Here is a 21,747-nt window from a genome sequence, read left to right on the forward strand (position 1 = left end):
TGAAGAGGAAGTTCCCAGGGGAAACCGGTCCTGACAACTTGACTGAGGAGAAACGGAGGGTGGCAATGGGGAGGGCAGGGGACAAAGTCAGTCTCTCGCGGGGCAAGGCGGGGCGGGGGCGGGGGGTACGGCCCGGAAGGGGCGATGGGAGGAGCTCAGAGACGCCAAACTGCCCGAGGGCGTGCAGGGGCTGAGGTCGGTCTTGGGGAGGGCCTTGCGGGGAGGGCCTGGAGAAAGTGGGCGCAGGGGTGGAGGGGCCGGCGAAGGCCGAGGCGGGATCCCGAGAGCCATTTGAGGAAAAGCTTGGCCGGAGTCGGAGGTCACCGGAGGCTAGACGCTTGGGGGGGCGGGGCCGGAGCGGACCGGGGGTTGGAGGATGGGGAAGGGAGCCAGCCCGGTAGGTCCGCGGCGGGAGGTCAGAGGAGGGCGGACCTGGGCGTGGCCTTGGGCGGGTCTGGGGTGGGGCCTGACGCGCAAGGGGCGGGGTCTAGCTGATCGGGGTCGTGGTCTTGAGGGCGGTGGCGGGACCTGGATGGCTGGGGTGTGGCCTGAGGGCGGGCAGGGGCGGGGCGGGCAGCTACCGGGGCGGGGTCCGGATGGCCTGGGGGCGGGGCCGGGCGAGGCGGGGCGGGGCAGGCGGCGGCCTGGAGGCGGGCGGGCAGTGTCGGCAACGCGGAGGTGCGCTCGCCTCACTGGGCTCGGCAGGAGGCGGAGGCGGCGGAGGCGGCGGCGGGGGCGGTGACGTGCACAAAGGCGGATTGTGGCTTCACTGGTGCTCGCGGCGGGCGGCGCCGGGGCGGGGGCGGCGGGGCGCGCCGGGGGCCCCCGCGGGCGCGGCGCAGGCGATGAGCCGGGGCCCGGCATGGCCTCCGCGCGGCCGCCGGGCTGGGCCTGCGCCTCGGCACCCGCGCCCGCGGGGCTCCGGGCCGGGCCGCCCGCCCTCCCCGCCGCCGCCGCTGCCGCCGCCGCCTCCCCGGAACCTGCGGGCGGCGCGGAGGCCGAGGAGCGCTCGCTGCAGCACATGCTGCGCGCCATAGCCGAGGAGCGCGGCCGCCTCAGCCTGCGCCGCGAGGTCTGCGGCCTCGGTGAGTGGGGTCGGCCGGGGTCGAGGCCGGGGCCGCCGCGTCGTCGGGGTGTGCGCGCCTCTGGGTGTCTCTGCGCGTCTCTGTCTCTGCGTGTGTCTCTGGGGCTCCCTGCGTGTCGCATCCCCCTCACGCCCCCGGCTCCCCGCGTCCGGCTGTTTCCTGTGCCTCCGCGTCTCCGTCTCTGATTTTGGTCCCGAGAGCGGTCCGGCACGCTCTCGTCCCTGTGTGTCTGTCTCCCGGGTCACTCGGCGTCTCCCTCTGTCTGTCCATCCGGGCGTCTGCCCGTCTCCCTCCTTCCCCTCCGTGGCTCCGCCAGGCCTCTTCCTTCTCCAAGAAGCCCTCCCCGGGGCCTCAGTGCCGCTGCTGGATCTGGGGAGACCCGGAGCCCGACATGGCAGGGCCGGGGCCCCGTGGGCTCCGGGCAGACCTCCCTGCCAGCTGCCCCGGCCACCGTCCCAGCTCGCCGGGAGGGCAGGTCTCCGGCGTCCTGAAGCCTTTGTCTTCCCGCACCGCTCTCTCTGCACATTGGCTCTAACTGGGGACCTGTTGGACCGTCGCCCCATGAACCCACCCGCTTGGCAGCGGGAGCGGGGCCGGCCGCCTCTCTGGGTGTGATGCTGCTCTAAGGAGGCCCTAAGTCCTAGATGGGCCGGTGACGTGGGGTGGAGGTGCCCCGTGTGGTTTGAGAGAGCCTGGGGCTCCAGGTGTAGGTGGGGTCTTCCGTCATGGCTGGGCGTGAAGTGATGGCTACTGACGGATCGTGTTCAGACTAAAGCCCGAGGAGGCCGTTTTCTCTCTGAAAAGACCCCTCCCTTCTTCCTGCGGGAATGACTTCATACCACGTTCTCAGACACCCCCCAGCCCCACCCTCATCCCCAGTCTGGGCTGGGGCTGTCTGAGGGGGCGACAGCACTTTGTGGAGAAGGGAATGTAAACCTTGGAGATTCTGCCCTACCCACTCCCTTTCATTCACCATTGGGGAAACTGAGTCCCAAAGAGCCAGCGCATCCCCACCTAAGGTCACAAGGCATTCCAGGCCCCTCAGCAGGCCACACCCTGGAGGCTGGAAGACGAGAGGAAATAAATTTGCGGCCTCCTTTTTTGCAGGAGGCGGACTTGGTACAAGATACTTCCCCTCAGCAGGTCTCAGCCCAGCCTGCCCTGGAACAAAGCTTTCCTCAAGCATGGGGGTGGGGGTAGGGTGTCTACAGGCCGGGGTGGACGAGGACAGAGGTTCTTTGGTCTCTTCTGAAAAGGCGTCACTAATTAGTTTCGAGCAGAAATGGAAGGGTCCTCATTTGTTCATTCAGCACATGTTCATTGAGCACCTACTGTGTGCCCGGCTGCATGCCCGCCTGGCAGGCCGCCTGTCACCTGGCACAGAGTGTCTGAGAGGGGAGGGGTCGGAGGGACCATTGCTCAGGCCCCTCAGCCCTGTTTGCTCAGCAGCTCCGGGCACCCCTCCTCACTCCCCTGTCAACACGGTCCTACTGTCCCCTGAGCATCCCTCTGCCCTGTTAGACAGTCCCTGCCCCCAGGAGCCTGCACTGCCACCCCCTAAGAACAATAATTTGCTGTAGCACCTGGCATTTCCTGGGTACTCAGTGTGTGCCAGGTGCCTTATGCAGGCTCTGTCAATTCGATACTGACCTTGCCAGATATAGGAACATTATCTCCACTTCACCGATGTGGAGCCTGAAGTTCAGAGAGGCGAGACACTAGCCCAGGGACAGCCTGCGAGGAAGCTGTATAGCTGGGATTGACCCCGGTCAGTGGGACCCCAGTGCCTGTCCCCGCAAATGTCCCAACCAGGCCTTGTCGCACCTACTGCGCTGCATCTGGGGAGGGGACCTGCCCACAGTAGGCCAAGAGCACAGCCTGGTGCTTGCACTATTGCTGTGTCTCCCCTCCTGCCTCTAGTCCCCCCTCATGCACAAGCTCTTCCCATCTTACCACCCCCAGCCCCTCAGAACTCAGTCCCTGTAGTGCTCTGATGCGCTGCACTTTTATTTCTGCTCTTTTCTGCGCCTGGAAAGCTACCTCATACTTAACCTGCCCTGCAAGCACGTGCAGGTCTCCCTTCAGGCCTCAGAGCTAATGCTGCCACCCGGGGACCCTTCCTCTGCCCTGTCCTGCTGCCTGTGCTTTCTTTGTACTGGGTTCGCGTCTGGTGGATGAACGGACGACCATGGGTGGCACTGTGATGGTCTGTGTGGCTGTCTCCCCAGTTAGCAGGTGACCCCCCCCACCCCATACACACACAGGGCATTGCCCAAGTCTAAGTCTCCTCAGTGCCCAGCACGGGGCCCATGCAGAGCAGAGCCCCAGGGCACACTCAGCAAATGAATGAGAGGATTACTTTCTGGGCTGGGGAATGAAGGGTGTGGACGGGCAAGGAAGTTGGAAGATTAAAGCCTTAGAAGAGCTCACGTTGCCGTCGCTTTCATTTTTCAGATGAGAAATGTGATGTTCAGGGAGGGACAAGCTAAACAGTGACTTCACACCCAAAGTAGAGAGGACAGAATGATTGGCCCGAGCACCCAGGCGTGAGCCCAGAACGCCCTCCCCAAAGCACTTTCACCATGTCACCCGCTCATCTCCACTTTGCAGCTGGGACAACCTGTTACATTTATGAATTAACTTAAACCTCCCAGATTTTTGTTGTTGTTGTTTAATTAAAGCTTAGGTTGTTCAGAACTAACCTCAGGTTGTTTTGAAGGTATAAGGGAGCCTCTGGGGGAGACACTTGACCCTGGACAATCTGTTGTCATTTCTTTTATTTATTTATTTATTTATTTGGCTGCGCCGGGTCTCAGTTGCGGCCTGTGGGATCTAGTTCCCTGACCAGGGATTGAACCCGGGCCCCCTGCATTGGGAGCACAGAGTCTTAGCCACTGGACCACCAGGGAAATCCCTCTTTTTTAAAACAATTAATTTATTTATTTATATATTTATTTTTGGCTCCATTGGGTCTTCGTTGCTGTGCGTGGGCTTTCTTTAGTTGCGGCGAGCGGGGGCTACTCTTGGTTGCAGTGCGCAGGCTTCTCATTGCGGTGGCTTCTCTTGTTGCGGAGCACGGGCTCTAGGCGCATGGGCTTCAGTAGTTGTGGCATGCGGGCTCAGTAGTTGTGGCTCACGGGCTCTAGAGCGCAGGCTCAGTAGTTGTGGCGCATGGGCTTAGTTGCTCCGCGGCCTGTGGAATCTTCCCGAACCAGGGCTTGAACCCGTGTCCCCTGCACTGGCAGGCAGATTCTTAACCACTGCGCCACCAGGGAAGTCCCGCTGTTATCATTTAAGTAACAGTGTCTGTCTATGAGATGAGAGAAGGCGACTACGCCCTTCTCCCTGCCCGCATTGTCTCTTGGTTGCATGATGAAAAGTACCTTGGAGATCCCAACCTGATTTTTGAATCTGTCTGCTGTGGCCTCTGCAGTAGAGGCGTTTTTTTGAGGACTTGCTCCACGCCGGGTGGGGGGATCAGCCTTGATCCGTGCTGCGTGGGGTGTGGGTGCAGTTGAGGGGACAGAGAGTCAGATACACAGGTGACTTGGCTGAAGTAAAAATCCTGCTGGAAGCAGCCAGGGCTGTGCAGGATTTTGAGCAGGATTTTGGCGTTTTATCCACAGGAAACTGCCTGTGATTCCAGGTAGCAGGTGAGCCAGGCTGATGGCTGAGGCGGCCTGAGCGGGCCTCCAGAGTCTCTGAGTTGGGAAGAATCGGGTGGTCCAATGCCCACATGTTGTGTGATGCAGATGTCTGTAACAAAGGTGGAGATAGCCTGCCTGACACTTCCTCCTGGGGCTTGGGCCTTCTAATGGGCTCTGGATGTCAGCGCATGCATGCTGTGTGGGCAGGCTCCCTTAAACAGGGGCAGCACACCCCTGGCGTTTGGTCAAGTCACGTGGACACGACTCGGGTCTGAGTGGCAGAGGGGCCTTCCCCGTGCTGCTTGTCTTTGGGCCCTGCCTAGGCTGAGCGTTTTATTTTATTTTATTTTTTCAATTTATTTTACTGTATTGTTTTTTCCCATGGCTGCAGATGGCTTGCGGAATCTTAGTTCCCCGACCAGGGATTGAACCCGTGCCCTCGGCAGTGAGAGCGCGAAGTCCTAACCACTGGACTGCCAGGGAAGTCCCCAAGGCTGAGCATTTTAGAGCTGTTTATTCTTGGGCCCTCGCCCCCTTTTAGGTGGCCTGGGGAATTTTCTCTCTCTTTGGAGTGCTGTGGGACAAAAGGAGTGTTTCACATTCACCATTTCCTTTTATCGTCAAAATAATCCTTTAAGGTAGGTATCATTAAACTGCTCTCTCTGTCCTGGTGAAGAAGCACAGGGTTAGAGGTGAAGTAACATGCCCCAGCCCCATGGCCAGTAAGCGGCAGCATCTGTCTGGGCTCTTAGCAGGGGTGAAGCCCTCACACCTGTCCTCGGGTGCGTGTGGCCTGGCCACCATAGGTGTGCTCAGCTGCTTGGCACGAGGTGGGCTGAGGAAGGGCCCAAGTCGAGGTGTGAGGGGTTGTGAGGGGCACAGAGAAGGGAGCCACCTTGGCCGACCAGCGGGGTTCGTGCAGGCGTGGCCTTTGAGAGGGGGTTAGGGTGGGCAGGACTTGCCTGGAGGAGCAGGGAGGCTTGAAGCCTGGCTGTGGGAGTTGAGGCTGGAGCGATGTTTGGGGCTCTGAGCGCCCGGCTGGGACTTTGGTGTTCGCTTGGCCTGGCCTTCAGCAGCTTGGCGAGTGTTTGACTCGTGGACCGGCCAGCACTGGAGAGGCCGTTAGCACGAGGGATGCTGCTCACGTGCCGTGTGCCAGCCCCGCTGGACCTGCAGCAGCACCTCCTGTGGAGGCAGGTTCTGTTAAAAGCCCATTTTGCAGATGAGGAAACAAAGCTTCAGAGGGGAAAGTGACTCACCCAAGGTCACGTAACTGGGAGGTAGCAGAACTGGGGTTCCTGGGGTTCCAGCCGAGGCATGTCAGGTGCCAGTAGCCGTCCTGTAGAGAGTTCTGGAATGAGCCAGAGGAGTACGGGGGAGACTGCCTTCCTGTGAGCCTCGCCTCTGCGCTGAACACCTACACGTGCCAGGCACCTGACACCACCCTGTGAATCGGGAAGAGGACCTTGCACGCTCGGCCCAGCCCTCTGTCTTGCTCGGTGCAGTGTAGCTGGGCGTAGTGGTGGGCGGGGGATGTTCATGGGAGGTGTGGCTGGAAGGGAAGAACGGGGGCCTAAGCACGCCACCGTTTGGAGCTTCTGGGTCCTCATCTGTAAAGTGGAGACAACAAAGTCTGTAGGGTCATGGAAATTGTCTGAGAAGGGACACGCACAGCCTCATGCCACCCCGTGAGGACTGCAGGAGATGCGGTAGGAACAGACCCAGCACAAGCCCTGGCACGGCGTTGACCCTCTATGCTGTTGTTGTTATAAAGGACACAAACATCTGGCCCAGTGCCCGCATGTGGAATTAGGGTTGGATTCAAGCTCTGAAGTTCAGACTGCTTTGCAGTGGCTGGTGCCAGTTTTTCTGGGTTCCCCTGGGGCCCTCCGTCCCCAAGGCAGGCAGAGCCGGTTCTGGGGCAGTGCCGCGAGGAGGAAGTGTGGCCGTTTAGAGTGGCAGTGGTGTCTCTTTCGGTTCCTGCGCCTATTTTTAAGGCCTGTGGGTTCTGGCCTCTATCCGTTTCTGGGGCTGGAGCAGCCCAGGCAGCTGCCGGAGTGGTCCTCTCCCAAGGCAGGGACTCTGCATCCTTCCAGAGAACGCTGAGGACGCTGGACCTCGCACTCTAAGGAGACTGAGGGTCATGGCTGCAGGGATTCTTGGCAAAGCGAGAGGGCCATCAGCTGTGTTGGCATCCTCGCCCCCTCCCCTGGCCTGGGCGCCAGTGCCCGCTCTGCCGCTGCCCTGAGGCCTTGCACAAGCCGTGCCCCCTCCTTGCAGCGCTGGCTCCTTATTTACATCTGCCTCCTTCACTGGGCTGGGCGGGCTCAGGACTACCAGCCGAGCCATGAGGCCACTGCAGAGAAGCCCTGAGCGGGACGCTTGTTAAAAAAACAGCATCAAAATCCCCAGACAAGTTTTTTCCAATTAAAAAATGTTACATGGGCTTCCCTGGTGGCACAGTGGTTGAGAGTCCGCCTGCCGATGCGGGGGACATGGGTTCGTGCCCTGGTCCAGGAAGATCCCACATGCCGCGGAGCGGCTGGGCCCGTGAGCCATGGCCGCTGAGCCTGTGCGTCCGGAGCCTGTGCTCCGCAACGGGAGAGGCCATGACAGTGAGAGGCCTGCGTACCACAAAAAAAAATAAAATAAAATAAAAAATGTTACATGTACAATATAGAAACTGGAAAATATAAAGAATGGAAAAAAATTACTCATAGTTCCAATCACGTAGTCACACTGTTAACAACATCTTGCTTTCCAATCTTTTTAAAGCCCCTTTAAAGAATACTTGATATTCTACGCATAAAGTTTCTTAATCATGCTTTCTCACTTAAAATTCCTAAAACGTTTCCGTGTTGTTCAAACTCTAAACATTATTTAAATGATACAGGATAGTTGAGTGGATGTGCCATAATTTACTTAATCGGTTTTGTCTTGTGGGAAACGTAGCTTGGATCCAGTTTTTCACTCTTATAAATAGCTTGCAACAGGGCTCTTCATTTGTGCGAAGCTTTCTGCATTTGGATGACTTCTTTCGGCTGCCAACCTGGGAGGCCATTTCTTAGAGGCTGCTGTCTGACCCCCAAGGCAGGACTAGGACCATAGGTGGATGTGGCGGGTGGCAGACAGATGTTTACCAAACTCATGGAGAACTTTCTGTTATTTATTTATTTATTTTAATTTTTGGCTGTGTCAAGTCTTAGTTGCGACATGCGGGATCCTCTGCTGCAGCGCATGGGCTTCTCTCTAGTTGTGGCGTGTGGGCTCAGTAGTTGCGGCGCCCGGGCTCTGTAGTTGCGGCACGTGGCCTCAGTAGTTGTGGCGCATGAGCTTAGTTGCCCCACGGCCTGTGGGATCTTAGTTGCCTGACAGGGGATCGAACCTGCACCCCCTGCATTGGAAGGCGGATTCTTAACGACTGGACTATCATGGAAGTGCCATGGAAAACGTTCTGAATCATTGGCATTGGTACAAACAGGAAGAAAGGTGAGTGGCGGGTGGCGGCTTCCTGGCACCCGGGTGTGCCAGCTGCTGAGAGAGGATCCAGCCTCAGACGGGGCTTGGGGCCGGCTGCCCGCTGGTCGGTGATTCTCCAGGCCTGTCTCCTCCCTGGGATTGCAGGATTGCCTGCTGAGTGGGGGAGGCAGGTGTCCTTTGTCCTGCAGCTGGGGACGGGGAAGCCTGGGAACTGAGTGGCCCAGGCTGCTCCTCGCCTCCAAGACCCTCTCACTTCCAGCTCTGCGCGGCCCCTGCCCGCCCAGCCTCGGGGACAACAGACGGTGGCCCCCGCATCAGCACGGGTGCCAGGCTGCCTGTGGGTGCAGTGCAGGCCTTGGTCCTGGCTCTTACCCTCCGGGGGCTGGTATGGGTGGGGAGACAGTGCTGGGTGTGATCGGCAGCCCTCCAGTCCGTCCTCTTGCTGCTGCTGCGCGGCTTTGGGACAGGTGTTCTTCCGAGAGCGGACGTGATGTCCCTCTGCCCGACGTCGCGCCCTCCTGGCGTCGGGGCTGATCTGGCAGCTTGCTCCCCACCTCCTGGTTTTGGCTTGGGCAGCAGAACATCCTCAGGGTCACAGCCATCCCGGGGGAGCCGAGATGGACAAGAAAGATCCAGAATTCAACCAGCCTGTCGCTGTTGCTGTGCCGACAGGTAGGTGAAGCTGCGAGAGGGCCCTGGCAGACTGAGCACCAGAGCCAGAATGCCCGATGGGCCCTCCCGCCTGTTGTCTCGGTTCAGGTAAAGAGATCGAGGCCCACTGGGGGCAGGGCAGGGTGTCCTTACTTTCTGTGTGCAGTGACCGGGCTGGGCTGTGGAGGGAGAGAAGCACAAGGAGGCCCCTCAGGGCCCAGCTGGCTGCAGCAGGAGCTGAGAGGTTGTTGGTGAACCTGCAGATGAGGGGTCAGGGCGTCTGGGGGCCGAGGTAAGGGCTGTCCAGCTGGGGGAGGACCCTCTGCACGGTCCAGGCCGCGCAGGATGAGCGTCAGCTCACTTGGGAGGGACCACCTTTTTAATATTCACTTACTTATTTTTATTTAATTGGCTGCGCCGGGCCTCAGTTGCGGCATGTGGGATCTTTTTTAGTTGTGGCATGCGGGCTTCTTAGTTGCGGCACGTGGGATCTAGTTCCCTGACCATGGATCGAACCCAGGTCCCCTGCATAGGGAGCGTGGAGTCTTAACCACTGGACCACCAGGGAAGTCCCTAAAAAGGGAGTCTTGTGTCTGATGGGATACAAGACAAATACCCTGTTAGCCTGAGTCTTTTAAAGCAGCGGTCCCCAACCTTCTTGGCACCAGGGACTGGTTTCGTGGAAGACAGTTTTTCCATGGACCGGAGTGTGGGGGTGGGATGGTTTGGGGATGATTCAAGCACATTACATTTATTGTGCACTTTATTTCTATTATTATTACATTGTAATATATAATGAAATCATGATACAACTCACCGTAATGCAGAATCAGTGGGAGCCCTGAGCTTGTTTTCACTTGCCACTCACTGATAGGGTTTTGATATGAGTCTGCAAGCAACTGATTTATTACGGTCTCTGTGCAGTCAAACCTCCCTGCTAACGATAAGCCGTATGTGCAGCCACTCCCTGGCGCTAGCATCACTGCCTCAGCTCCCCCTCAGATCACCAGGCATTGGATTCTCATAAGGAGTGCGCAACCTAGATCCCTCGCAGGCACGTTCACAGTAGGGCTCACGCTCCTGCGAGAAGCTCATGCCGCTGCTGACCTGACAGGAGGTGGAGCTCAGGCAGTAATGCTAGCGATGGGGAGCGGCCATAAATACAGGCGGCGCTTCGCTGGCTCCCCCGCCGCTCACCTCCTGCTGTGCGGCCCGGACCGGTAGCAGTCCGTGGCCTGGGGGTTGGGACCCCTGTTTTATAGGATATGTTCTTTGCCTCCCTTGAATGACCAGTGGATACGTGAGAAATGTCTCTTGGCAAAGTGAAAAGGAGAGGGGCTTAATTTTTAGTCCTGTAGTTGGAGGTGCTGTCGCTGTTTATCTTTAGTGTAAAAACGCTTTGGTTTGGGACGTGCTTTGAATCTTGACTGTTTACACTTGGGACAACACTTAGGACAGAACAAGTGAGAAAAGCAGAGTACAAACTACTCTTTACAGGGAGCGTGTACTACCAAGATCGTCAGGAAAGAGCCCGACTTTCACAAAGGGCTCTGCCGCGTCCTCACTGGTGCTCACAGCTGCTGAGCGGAATCATGGGCGGGTTTTGTCCCTGTTCACAGAGGGGGGTTGAGGCTCAGAGTGACGGGGACCTCGAGTGAGGCGGGCCTGGGCTTCTGCCTTCTCGTTCTTTCTGGAACGTTGCTCACGGGCACCATTGCAGCCGCACTGCCACCCAAGACCCTCGTGCCAGTTGATTGCTCACCTTTTCTGCGATCTCCACCCCTCTCTCAGTGTACATTTTTAGGTAACCGTAGTCACTGTTGCCTCCCTCGTGCAGGCCATAGCGACTGAGCACCCGGGGATGCAGAGCTGGACTGGGCTTGGCCCTGCTTCCCGGGGCTGAGAGCTTCCCCGGGAGATGGTAGGGGCAGGTGGGTAGAGGGTAACCGGTCATGCCGCCCCCTGATCCCACCCACACCCATCACGGACCAGCCCAGACACTCCCTGGACCAGCCCCCACTGCTGACTGCCCTCGAACACCTGTCTCCCCAGAGTGTGTCGCCTCCAGCTCAGCCTGACTGAGACTGGGCAAGGGTCAGCCCTTCTTCACCTGCCCCTCCAGCTGTGGCCGAGTTCTGTCTGCCCTGAGCCATCCCTCATCCCCACCTGGGTCACCTGTGGGCTGGACTACACCAGCCTCCGCGCCTGGCCCTCCGTCCCACCACGGCTGCCGCTCCCGACTGTGTTATACTCTGCTGCTTACACCCCTAGAAACCTCTGAGGCCTACAAGTCAGAGTTCAAGATCCTTTCCGACCTGGCCCTGCTGACAGCTAAGCCCCAGCCGTGTGAGTCTTCTCGGGGGCTCCTCCACACTTTGCTACTCTGTCGCCCCATCTGTCAGGGGAGCCTCACCTCTCAGTTCTCGGCTCAAGGGCCCGTGTGGCCCTTTCCTGACCCCTTGAGAGGATCAGCTGGGCCCCCCCTCCTTCGTTCTTGACGGCACCTGTACTGATTTCTGCCATCAGTCCTGTGACGCTGCATAGCCTCCTGTGTGTGACTTCCTTTCCCTCACCCCCTGGGGTCCCCTGCAGGGTCATTGGCACTGGCTCTGCATCCCTTGTGCCAGCTCAGGGTGGGACTGATGGTGGAGCGAGGCCCAGGGAAGGGGCTGTGAGGGGAGTGTGGGTGATGAATCGATGGGTTCGTATCTGTTGAGTGAAGAGGGTGGTCATTTCTTGGGGAGGTAGCCCTTGAGTGGAGCCGTCCTCACGGGGGGTCCCGCTGGGCAGAGACAGAGCAGGGAAGAAGGCAGAGGAGGCTCAGAAATTAATTTTCCCTGAATGCTGTGTCACTTTGGGGAAGTCGCTGCAGCTCTCTGGGCCTCCGTTCTCCTGGCAGAGTAGGACTGATTACTGCCCTGCGTCCACCTCGGGCAGAGGTCAGCCTCCAGACCTAGAGCATCAGAGAGTGTCACGGAGGCTGCCCGTGACAGGTGACGGCCCTGGGTCAAGGCCAGGGGGCCTGTGGGAGTCTCTGTGGGCAGAGCCCTTCCCCCTTCCAGCTCTCAGTTTCCTCTTAGGTAAAATGGGGAGAGGAAGGTTGACGTGGACCACTGTTCGCAGCCCGTGGTTCTGGGGTGTGTGGTCAGCAGTCCACAGGCATTACTGCCTAACCCAAGCCACTTGACAAAAGCAGGGCCAGCTACACTGCGCCTCAGGAAGGTCAGTGCTGCTCTGTGCTCTGATTCAGGGACAACGGAAATGAAATAGGAAGAAGCAGAAGTAGGAAGAATTGCATACGCCACCCTGCAGCCCAGAGATGGAAATAAGAACCCGGTTGTCCCACCACCCAGAGCTACACCGTCACGCTCGGGGCTGTAGCTGTCATGCCCGCCGAGCCCCCAGCTTTGTCTGCAGGTCCGTCCTACCGATCCACAGCACCTGGTGGCCGGTGCTGCCTCGGGTGGTCCCCAAGACTGCGCCCCCTGCCGGGAGGCGGGCGCCTAGCATTCCAGCTTCCTCCGGCCCCGGGGAGGAGGGAGCTGCCCACCCCGTGGGGCTCATCAGCTCTTGCTCAGCTCCTGGGAGCCCTCGTCCCGCCCCCGCTCCGTGTGGCAAACCCCAAGGAGTCGACTTAGGCTGGAGCTGCTGAGCCGCGCAGGGAGCGAGGATGGCGTCATCTCAGGCGGGGCACGTGTCTGGGAGCCTCCCTGCGAGTCCGGCTGCTGCCCCGTTACTGCAGGCCCAGCACTGGGTCGTTCCCATAGCAGCCTGTGGTGAAGGGGGGTGTCACCCCCGCCGGCAGACGAAGAAGATGAGGCTGAGAGAGGGGAAGGCCCTCGTTCAGCGTCCCAGGTAGTCAGTCTGGGTTCTGGGCCCAGCTCTCCTGGACTCGAGGCTGTGGCCTGTCCCTTTCCCGCTTGGACATCCATCTCTCCAGGGAGAGGCATTTGGCGCCTTTTTTTCCGTGTGGCTTCGCCCTGGTCTAGTGTATGAAGAAGAACCCCACCCCATGGTTGTCACAGAGAAGGAAGTCTTAGAAGAAGCGAGAATAAAGGAGGGAAATGAAAGAGGAGACAGGCTCGGGGGTGGGCGTTCCTGGCGAAGAAGCTGCAGCTGGAATTGCGCAAGGGAACCGAGACCCCAGGAGCGAGGAGAGATGAGACAAGCGGCCCCTGGGGGAGGGCTGGGGGCGTGTTTGGAGGGACTACTCTAGGTGACGCTGAAGGTAGAACACCTGAGGGGCAGGTGTCCTTTGGGTCTGCCCAGGGGCCAGGGGTGGGGGGACTTGAATCCTAGCTTCACGCAGTGTGTCATCAGCTTTGCATCCTGGCCCGCTGGAAGCGCTTGGTAAACGTCAGCCTGGAGCCCGAAGCCTGCAGGAGTAGGTGCTGGGCACAGCGGTGAGCAAGACAGTCCCTTCCGCCTGGACTCACTGGGTGGGGTGGTCCAGCTGTGCCTGGTCCCCAGCTCTGAGCCTGGTCCGTGGGCCAGGATGGGTGCACCAACACGGCCTGGGGTTGCTGGGTTTCAGCATCTGCTCTGGCGCAGTGGTGGGAGCAGGTGGGCTGTGAGCCTCTTGCGGTGCTGGCCAGGCTTCTGGGCTTCTGTCATGCGCCTCGTGCTGCGTGGCGCGGTGGGGCGGGGGCAGGAGGAGGTGGAACAGGGACCAGGGCAGTGAGGGCGGTGACCAGGTGATCGCAGCCCAGGAAGGTGGGGAGGGTGGGCGGGAGGCGGGAGCCGCGGTGGCTGGGTGGCGGCTCCTGTCGGGGCTGGGGCACCTTGTGTGGGTGTCCCCCGAAGATCCCTCAGGAGAACGGCACCTCGTCTTGGAGGCCCGTTTATGTGTCAGAGCAAAGCAGTGAGTCAGGAGTTTGAATAAGGCCATGTCGGTGACGAGCTCCTAGGAGACGGGAATTTGAATGTGGAGCTCCTGTTTTGGCCTGATGACTGCTTAGGCGAGCTCGAAGCCCCCTGGGAAGAGGTGGTGGGGAGCGAAGTGGCCACAGGGCTGCGGGTTTGCAGGCACTGCTGTTCTGGAGAACGCAGAGGATTGCTTTGGGGAACTGTGGGCCGTGGGGACTGAAGCCCCACCCTAGAAAGTGACCTTGAGATCAGGGTCAGGGTTTGTTTCTCACTGCACCTGGGGCCTCAGGTGATGCCCGGCACGGAGCAGGCTCAGAGTGGGTGCTGAACCGACTTGGATTCCAGTGCCAGCTCCCATCGTGATCTTGCTGGGTAAGCAGGACCGAGGGCCTCCTGGAGGTGACCTGAGGGCCGCAGGAGCACTTTAAGGGTTTCGCAACATTGCGCATATTGTGAGAAGGGACAGTGGCTTTGGGTTTCAAAGCTGCCGTGGTGCTCGCTGAGTAAACTGGAAAACTGGGGTGCAGTCATGCGGTTGTTTGTTCAACATTCACTGACTCCCCGCTGTGGGCCCTGCCCTGTGGTGGGTACCTGGTCGCCCTGCCCTGTGGTGGGTACCTGGTCACCCTGCCAGTGAGGTGCCTTGTCGTGGTGGGAAGGGACACATCAGTGTGTTCGTGTGGCAGGCTTAGAAGGCAGCCCTGGGCTGTGGCCTGGCTCTGCCACGTGCCAGCAGTGCGACATCAGATGAGGGAAGCAAACCTTGAGCCTCGATTTCCTCATCAGTTAAATGAAGGTAGCAACATTATCTCACAGGGTCTTTGTGAAGATCAAATGAGGTAAAGTGGCCCAGGTGGGTCAGAGGAGGTGCGTGGGGCGGGTGGTGGGAACAGGCCCCAGGGACGTGATGGCCAAGCTGACTTGCACAGGCTAGGTTGGGACGGGCCTAGGGCGCCGTGGTTCGGTCCAGGAAGATTCCATGGTGAGGGGTGGGGTGGCCTGAGGACGCGCAGGGTGTTTGGTCAGGGGCGGAGGGAGGGGCTGCAGCATGGGGGACCACAGCGCAAACTGGAGGGGCTGTCTGTACGGCCTGGCTCATCTGGGGAAGGAGGCTCGACTATTTCCTGGAGAAGAAGGGGGCCAGGCAGGTGATGGGCTCTCCTGACCCGGCCGCCTTGCCATCCTTGAGACCCCGTGCTTCCCTTAGGCTGGAGCGGAGGACCGGCCTGGCCTGTGGGATTGCTCACGTGGGGACCCGTCTGACCAGTACTTCTCCATCCAAGTGCCTCATCAGGGCAGCCCTGGGCCTCCCTGGGCAGCTTCTTTGTCTTTTGTGCCCTGAGGGAGGGTCTCTAGCCCATGAGGGGCACTGAGAGGCACGAGTTGATGAAAGGCCTATTGAGGGGCCACAGAAGCCTATTCATGCTGCCCTGGCTGCCGGGGGGCGGAAGCGGCCAAGGGCTGCCTTGGACTCTCCCCAAAGAGGCCAGTTGACCCCCCCCCAGCCTTTGGGAGGGGCCAGGCTGAGCCGAGGCGGCTCCCAGGAGGTCCCTCTCGGGACCCTTGGCCCAGGTGGCCCTTGGACGGGCTGGGCATCGGGCATCTACAGGCCGTGGGTCATACCTCTGCCCCTTCCTTCTCCCCACAGCAGAGAGACTCTGTCTCAAACCCTTCAGGGCTCCCCGGTCCTCTGAGGATAAACGCAAAGCCCGCAACCCAGCCAGGAGGCCCTGTGCGGTCGCGTCCTTTCCAGCTCGGACTCCCACGTGGCATCCTGGCTCTGGACCCTTTCCCATCTCGGCCTCACCAGGAGGACCTTGGATGCTCTTCCCACCCCCCAGCAGGAAACTCCCCTCCTCAGGGCACGCTCCTGACGCCCCAGCGAGGCGCGGCGCCCGTCGTGCAGGCTCAGGGAGCACAGCCTGCCCTCCCGACCCTCCCGAGGCAGCGTCCTGCTTGTCTGTGTGAGTTGCTGATAAAAAGCTTCCTCCCGCTCAGCGCCAGGTGGGCAGGGTCCGTGCTGGGTTCTGGTCCCCGTCCCACCCAGCACTGAGCACCCAGCCTTGAATGGTGGCACTCGGTAAACGCTTGCTTCGGCATAAGCAAGGTGTGGATGGCTGGGTTCAAGTACCCGCTGCAGCCGAGGTGAGGATGGTCGGTGGTTAGCACAGTGCCTGGCACACGGTGAGTCCTTGGTGCTGTTTCGATGCACAGCGTATTATTGATACACTACAGAATGTTTGAAAAACAGGAAAACGTTGTAATTCCCCCACTCTCGACACTAACCACTGTGGACGTTTGGGTTCAACTTCCTTTCAGTCTTTCTTCTTAGGCATGTTTTTAAAAAAGCAATTTCCTTCCTTCAAGCGTTCTGTACAAGTTTTGTGGCCTGCTCTTTGTTTTTTGCTGTTCTTTTTTCTTTAGCTTTCTATCATAAGCATTTTCCCAAGTAACTGCATTGTGATTAAAAATGTTTGTTACTCTTGGAATAGGTAAACATGGTCAGGGCACAAAATTCAAATGTCTGAGAAGAGTCATAGACAAAAGGCCAAGACGCCTTTCTCCTCCCTGGTCTCTCTCCAGAGGCCGTGATAATACTGGCAATGATGTAAATAACACTCGCTGACCCTGGGCCCCAGCTCAGTGGCAGCCTGGTTGGGCTTCGAGGGTATCAACTAATTAAAAACTCCTAACAGCCCCGGGGGTTGGGTCCCATTATCCCAGTGCCCCAGCCTCTCACCCCACAAGCACTTGGGCCATTATGAACGATTCACTTTTATATGAATATAAAACCTCTGATATTGTTAGCCCCTCATATCTCCCCTCGCTTCATTTGCCCTAGAGATCTTTCCTTAGCGGTGCAGATAGAGCTGCTTCAGTTCGTGTTTGAAAGCTACACGGTATCCCATTCTGTGAATGATCTCTCATTTATTCAGTTAACTTTCCTGTTGATGGGACCATTCCAGTACTTTGTAAGCAGTGCTGTAGGAATTACAGAATCTTACACCGGAGGTGGAAGACTGTAGGAAAAACCCCTCGGGGAGGAGCTGCTGGGTCAAAGGGAGAAGCAGCTGTGGTTTGGTTGCCCAGCTCTCTCCTAACAGATTTCATCAGTTTCTTATCCTGCTGCCTGATACGAAGTCCCCATTTCTCCACACCCTCTTCAGCGCGGAATGTTGTCAGGTGTTTTGATTTTTTTCACATCTGATAGGTGAAAAATAGAATTTTTCAGTTTTCATTTACATGTCTCTAATTGTGTGAAGCTGAGCATAGTTTCCTGTCTTAGAAGACGTTTATATCTCCCTTTGCCTTTCCGTCCTGTTTCATTTTATTATGCAGTGTATGAAACTTATTTGTTAAGAAAATTAACCCTCATTTAAGAGATCCCGTGATTTTTCCAGTGTGGTGTTGTTTTTGCCTTTGTTTCTGTTGTATGGGGGTGTTTTCCTATGGAAATTTCTTCTGTTGTTTGATTTATCTATCATTCTTTTTGTTTTTCTTTTATTAATTTTTGTCTTTTTTTTTTTTTAATATCATTCTTCTCTTTGACAGCCTTTGTGTTCTACTCAGAAAGGCTTTCCCCTTTCTGAGAGAATAAAGAATTCACTCAAGGTTTACTTGGTTTTCTTATGATTTTACTTTTGGCATCAGAAGTTTTTCTTTTTTGGAATCGGTTTTGACGTGACCAGGGGCCCAACCTTATTCTTTTTCCTCAGCTGGCCAGTTGTTCCAAGACCACCTGTTGAAGAACTGTCTTCATCCTACTGATTGGAAGGATGAATATTTATATAAACTAAATTACCATGTATTTTCATTCTGCTTTTGTACTTTCTATTCTGTTCTATTGATCTAATTGTGTACCAGTACCACCTTGCTCTCATTAATCGTTCGGTTCATTTCATTTATTCACTTAATTAGCCAATATTTATTGTTTCCTATAGGCCAAATACTATTCTAGGAGCTAAGTGTACAGCAGTGAACAAAACAATCAAAGAGGGAAAATGCTCTGTTAAAAGAGATATGTTCTAGTAAGGCAGGTGCTGGCGCACGATGGCCCCAGGCCACCTCCAGCCTGCTGCCTCTTTTGGTAAATAAACTTTTATTGGGACATAGCCATGCCCATTTCTTTATGTATCGCTGTGGGTGATTTTGTAGTTGAGACAGGACCGTGTGGTCTGCAGAGCCTAAACTATTTTCTATCTGGACCTTAACAGAAAAAGTTTGCTGGCTCCAGTACTCAGGAAAGACTGAGAGCAAAGAAGATAGGTAAAAAAGATATGAGCTATAGAGTGATAGGTGCTATGGAGAAAGATAAAGCAGGAAGTGGGGTAGGGACTGTTGGGTTGGATTTACAATTTTAAACAGGGTGGTTTGGGGAGGCCTCCCTGAGAAGGTAGGTGTTTGAGAAAGGAGCCAAGTGGAGGTGAGGACGTCAGCCTCATGGAGGATTGAGAGCAGGGGCGTGGCAAGAGCTGATTCAAGCATGGGGACCAGTTAGGGAGCTGGGCAGGAATAGAGGCAGGAGATGGTGGTGCTTGGCCCCGGTGCCAGAGTGGTTTGTGAGAAGTGGTTGGCTTCCAGGTACATTTAAAGGTAGAATCAGTGAAACGATGCAGAGATGAAGTCAGAGAGTTCTGCAGGAAAGCAAAAACCAAAACCGAAAATCAGTGGTAGAATTTAACAGATCTGTAAATTAACATATCTGTCCAAGTAAGAGAGGACTGAAAACTTTCCCCTGGAGACAGCTTCTGGTGAGACAGTAGCTAGAGGTGGTATGGGATTAAGGGAGGGTTTTTGGTTTGTTTCCTTAAAGTTGGGTGACTCTTGAGTTCTTTCTTAGGGTTAGAAGTGAAGAAACTAATCCATGGTAGCTTAGACAATAAGAAATTTATTAAAATAACCAACAAAGGGGCTTCCCTGTCCAGTGGTTAAGAATCCGCCTTCCAGTACAGGGGACGCGGGTTCGATCCCTGGTCGGGTAACTAAGATCCCACAAGCCGCGGGGCAGCTAAGCCCGCGCGCCGCAACTACTGAGCCCACGCGCCTCAACTACTAAGCCCACGCGCCTCAACTAGAGCCCGTGTGCTGTAAACTACAGAGCCCACGCGCTCTGGAACTCGCGCGCCACAACTACAGAGCCCACGCGCCCTGGAGCCTGCATGCCACAACTAGAGAAGAGAAAACCCGCATGCCACAACTAGTGAGAAGCCCATGCACCACAATGAAGAGCCGGCGTGCCGCAACGAAAGATCCCGCGTGACTCAACGAAGATCCTGCGTGCTTCAACTAAGACCCAACGTAGCCAAAACTAAATAAGATAAATAATTTAAAAATTTTAAAAAATTTTAAAAATTTAAAAAAGTAAAATAACCAACAAGGACCTACTATATAGCACAGGGAACTATACTCAGTATTTGTAATAACCTATAGGAAAAGAATCTGAAAAAGAATATATACACGTATATATGTACATGTATATATAACGGAATCACTTTGCTGTACACCGGAAACTATACTTCAATAAAAAAATTTGTAAATTTTTTACAAATTTGTAAAATCAACTATACTTCAATAAAAAAAATTAAAAAAATAAAATTTTTGGCTAACAATCTGTGGAAGAGTTGAAAACTAAAGCCTCCAGAAGACTAGGAATGCCCAATACTAAGGACTTGAGTGGCCCCACTGTCTCCATCTCCTATCTCCACTCTCTCTGGCCCTTTTCCAGCCTTCAAGTTGACCTCGTCCACGTGGCAGGACAGGCAGCCAGCAGTCTGTGGGTTTTTTGTTTGCAACGCGGAAGGGTTGTGTAGTTTGTGTTGATGGTGACACGAGGATTTAGCTTTCTAGTATGTTTTAATATCTGATAAGAATCAGGATCCCACATCACTCTGAATTTTCCTGGCTGTTCTTATTTTAAAACATTCTCTTGGCATTTTCTATTGGGTCATGTTAAATTAATAGATCAAATTAGTTAGAATTGCTCCCTCTATGATTTGAATATTCTATTATTATTATGCTTGCCATGGTGATCTGTGATCAGTGATCTTTGACGTCACTACTGTAAAAAGATTGACTTGCTGAAGACTCAGGTGCATATGCCTACATCTGGGACCTTGGAAAGAATATGAGTGGCAGGGTTTGAGCCCCAGATGCTGTCGAGCCACTGGATTCCCAAGCTTCAGTTGCCTTATTTATTTATTTTTTTGCGGTACGCGGGCCTGTCACTGTTGTGGCCTCTCCCGTTGCGGAGCACAGGCTCAGCGGCCATGGCTCACGGGCCCAGCCGCTCCGCGGCATGTGGGATCTTCCCGGACCAGGGGCACGAACCCGTGTCCCCTGCATCGGCAGGCGGACTCTCAACCACTGCGCCACCAGGGAAGCCCGCCCTGCCTTATTTTTAAACCAAAGACTGAGGTTTTAAACTAAACTGAGGTTATCCCCACCTCATCAAGTTGCCATGAAGAGGTAACAGGTGAAAGGGCTTTATAAACTGTAGAGTGCAGGGCAAACGTGAGCCGTCATCACTGTCAGTGCTGTTGAGCTGTTGGCACAATTACGTCCCCCATTCAGTGTCATGCAGAATGAGGTAGAGAATCTGTGGCCGGGTGGTTGTAGAGCACGGAGCTGGGCGTGGGAGGCGCGGGTTCTTCTCCTCACACAGCTGCGTGCCTTCTTCCGTGCGTCCCCAGACTCACTAGTCTATAAAGGGCTCTCCCAGTTCTGAAGTTCAAAGCCGGTGGCTTGTGAAAGCAGGTCACTCACTGCAGGCAGGGGAGGTGGCTGGATCCCCGTAGTCCCATTTCGAGCTGGAAGAGACCAGTTTTTCTGATACAGCCCATCCTCATTATTCACGGATTCTGTATTACAGATTTACCTACTCAACAGAAATTTATCCATAACCCCGAAGTCGCCAGTACTTTTTTGGTGCTTTTGTGGTTAATCGCAGACGTGTGCAGAGTGGTGGGAAACTCTGAGTCACCCGAGGTAGGTGCACGGTCCCAGCTGAGGTTGAGCAAGGTGACACCACGCCTCCTTGTTTCAACTCACCATTTCTGTGGTCTATATAGTGCCATGTACTTGCATTTTTGTGCTTTTTGGTGGTGATTTTGCTGTTTAAAGTGGCCCCAAGCGTAGAGCTGGAGTGCTGTATGGTCTCAAGCAAGAGAAGGCTGTGATGGGCCTTATGGAGAATATACATGTAGATAAGCTTCGTTCAGGCACGAGTTACAGTGCTGGTGTCCTGGAGTTCAATGTTAATAACCCAACTATATATTAAATAAGGTGTCTTTAAACAGAAACACGTAAGACAAGGTTATACATGTTGATCGGTGGACGAAATTGTAACCAGAGACTTGCAGGAGCTCAGCCCTGTATCTCCCTCGGAGCAGCCGCTCGGTATTTGCTAATTCAGTGTCTGTGGCTGCCTTATAGAACATAACTACCATGGATTATGAGAAAAGATTGTAAGGCCCACAGCCCAGCAGGGAGCCGCCTGGGGGCGTGGAGCTGTCCGTGGTGCTGCCCCAGTGAGTGGCTCAGCATCTGGGGCTGCGTCTCTCCCATAAGTCTGTCATCCACTGGATTCAGGGGTCCGGAAACTTGCCCCTGTGGCCAGATGGCAGGGAGACAGGGCCGGAGAGAATCACGGAGATTAGGGAGCTCTCTGTTGGACTGGCGGCTCTCAGGGTTTATGACCCAGGGAATTTCTTGCTGGACAGGTCTTGGGAAAAGCTGGTACTGATTTCACAGGCCACACAAGGGTCCAGTTACCCCTCATGTGTCTGTTCACACAGTTACTGCACCGCGTAGTTTAGGGACACTGGCAGGTTTGGGATCCATGACCTCATCTGCGCGAGCCACACTGCCGACAGGGACACACGAAGCAGCAGTGCAGAGGGTCCCCCCGAATGTACACGTGGACAGAACTTTACGGCTTACAAAGGACTTTCGTACTGGCCTCTCCCCCCGCCCCCCGTCCTCACTGTTGGTTCTGGGAGGGTGGCAGGTTAGACCCCTCT

General features: G+C 56.0%; 1 protein-coding gene across 4 annotated transcripts in view; it reads left to right on the plus strand.

The window, feature by feature from the left end:
• The first annotated feature begins 930 nt into the window (after window positions 1-930).
• The window catches only part of KIAA0930 (KIAA0930 ortholog), a 44,554-nt gene continuing 23,737 nt past the window's right edge, over window positions 931-21,747 (plus strand). For 3 of the 4 annotated variants that reach the window (XR_009565385.1, XR_009565386.1, XM_060305752.1), the window contains exon 1: window positions 931-1,085. Coding sequence is in view for 2 of the 4 variants with exons in the window: in XM_060305752.1 (XP_060161735.1) it covers window positions 1,022-1,085 (64 nt within the window). In the remaining 2 variants the exon portion in view is untranslated. The remainder of the gene's footprint in view (window positions 1,086-21,747) is intronic. The other variant, XM_060305753.1, reaches the window with a different exon arrangement.

Source organism: Globicephala melas, chromosome 10, assembly GCF_963455315.2.
Source record: "Globicephala melas chromosome 10, mGloMel1.2, whole genome shotgun sequence".
NCBI classification, from domain to species: Eukaryota; Metazoa; Chordata; class Mammalia; order Artiodactyla; family Delphinidae; genus Globicephala; species Globicephala melas.